A 902-nucleotide genomic window follows, 5' to 3' on the forward strand; every position below is an offset into this window, starting at 1 on the left:
TGTGTGTGTGTGTGTGTGTGTGTGTGTGTGTGTGTGTGTGTGTGTATGTGTGTGATTACCTTCAGTCCATTAGGTCCTGGAAGGCCTATCTCTCCCAAAGGTCCCATATCACCCTGCCGCCAGAAGAGGGGACAAATAAGAAATTCAGATTCAGTGATATCATTCACAAAGTACGGATAAACACATGTCTCAGACAAATGCCTTTTTTAAAAATACAGTCACAATGAGTGAACGCATTCATTAAACGTAAGAAGAAGTCTCATTGTCTTGTTTCCAGATTATCCATGCGGCCATCACATTGCACACAACACAAACACAATGGATGATAATATACGACTAAACAAAGACTAGATCTTGCTGCCTGAAGCCAACATTATGTTTCATCTGAAGCCTGAATCCAATTATGTGGATCTAACCAATAAATGCTGAAGGTAACATCTGTTCCATCACTGTAAAAAAAAAAAGGAACCAGCACTGGGATTCCCAGCTGTGGATAAAATTACTTTTGTATTGGTGTCGTGTAATTCTGTGTTGGATGGGCAACTTAGTGGCATGACACGTGTATAAAATATCATTCATTCATTCACAGCCCGGAAAAAAGTAGCAGAAGAAAGACAGAACACTATTGCAGTCATAATGACAAGGGCAAACTGGGTTTCACTTCATACAGAGCGATTAAAGACTTTATCGGATTATCTGCTTTCTTGTCAGTGTGGGAGAGGAAGAGAGAATATATCGTCACAGCATCGCAGGCTGTTAGTAGTTATCTTATTCTTATTCTCTACTGCTCAGCATTTTCCGCTTGCATAGACCTAAAGGGTGGCCTTGGCTCAGTGTGTTAAATGTGCCCTGCCACACACAACCGTTTTTACTTGCATTTTTTGAAATATGTTAGGTCCATA

At 40.5% G+C, this 902-nt stretch overlaps 1 protein-coding gene across 1 annotated transcript in view; it reads right to left on the reverse strand.

The window, feature by feature from the left end:
• The window catches only part of col27a1a (collagen, type XXVII, alpha 1a), a 72,497-nt gene that overhangs the window by 27,277 nt on the left and 44,318 nt on the right, over positions 1–902 (reverse strand). The window contains exon 15 of the mRNA XM_032539663.1: positions 60–113. Coding sequence (XP_032395554.1) covers positions 60–113 — 54 coding nt within the window. The remainder of the gene's footprint in view (positions 1–59; positions 114–902) is intronic.

This window comes from Etheostoma spectabile, chromosome 16 (genome assembly GCF_008692095.1).
Source record: "Etheostoma spectabile isolate EspeVRDwgs_2016 chromosome 16, UIUC_Espe_1.0, whole genome shotgun sequence".
NCBI classification, from domain to species: domain Eukaryota; kingdom Metazoa; phylum Chordata; class Actinopteri; order Perciformes; family Percidae; genus Etheostoma; species Etheostoma spectabile.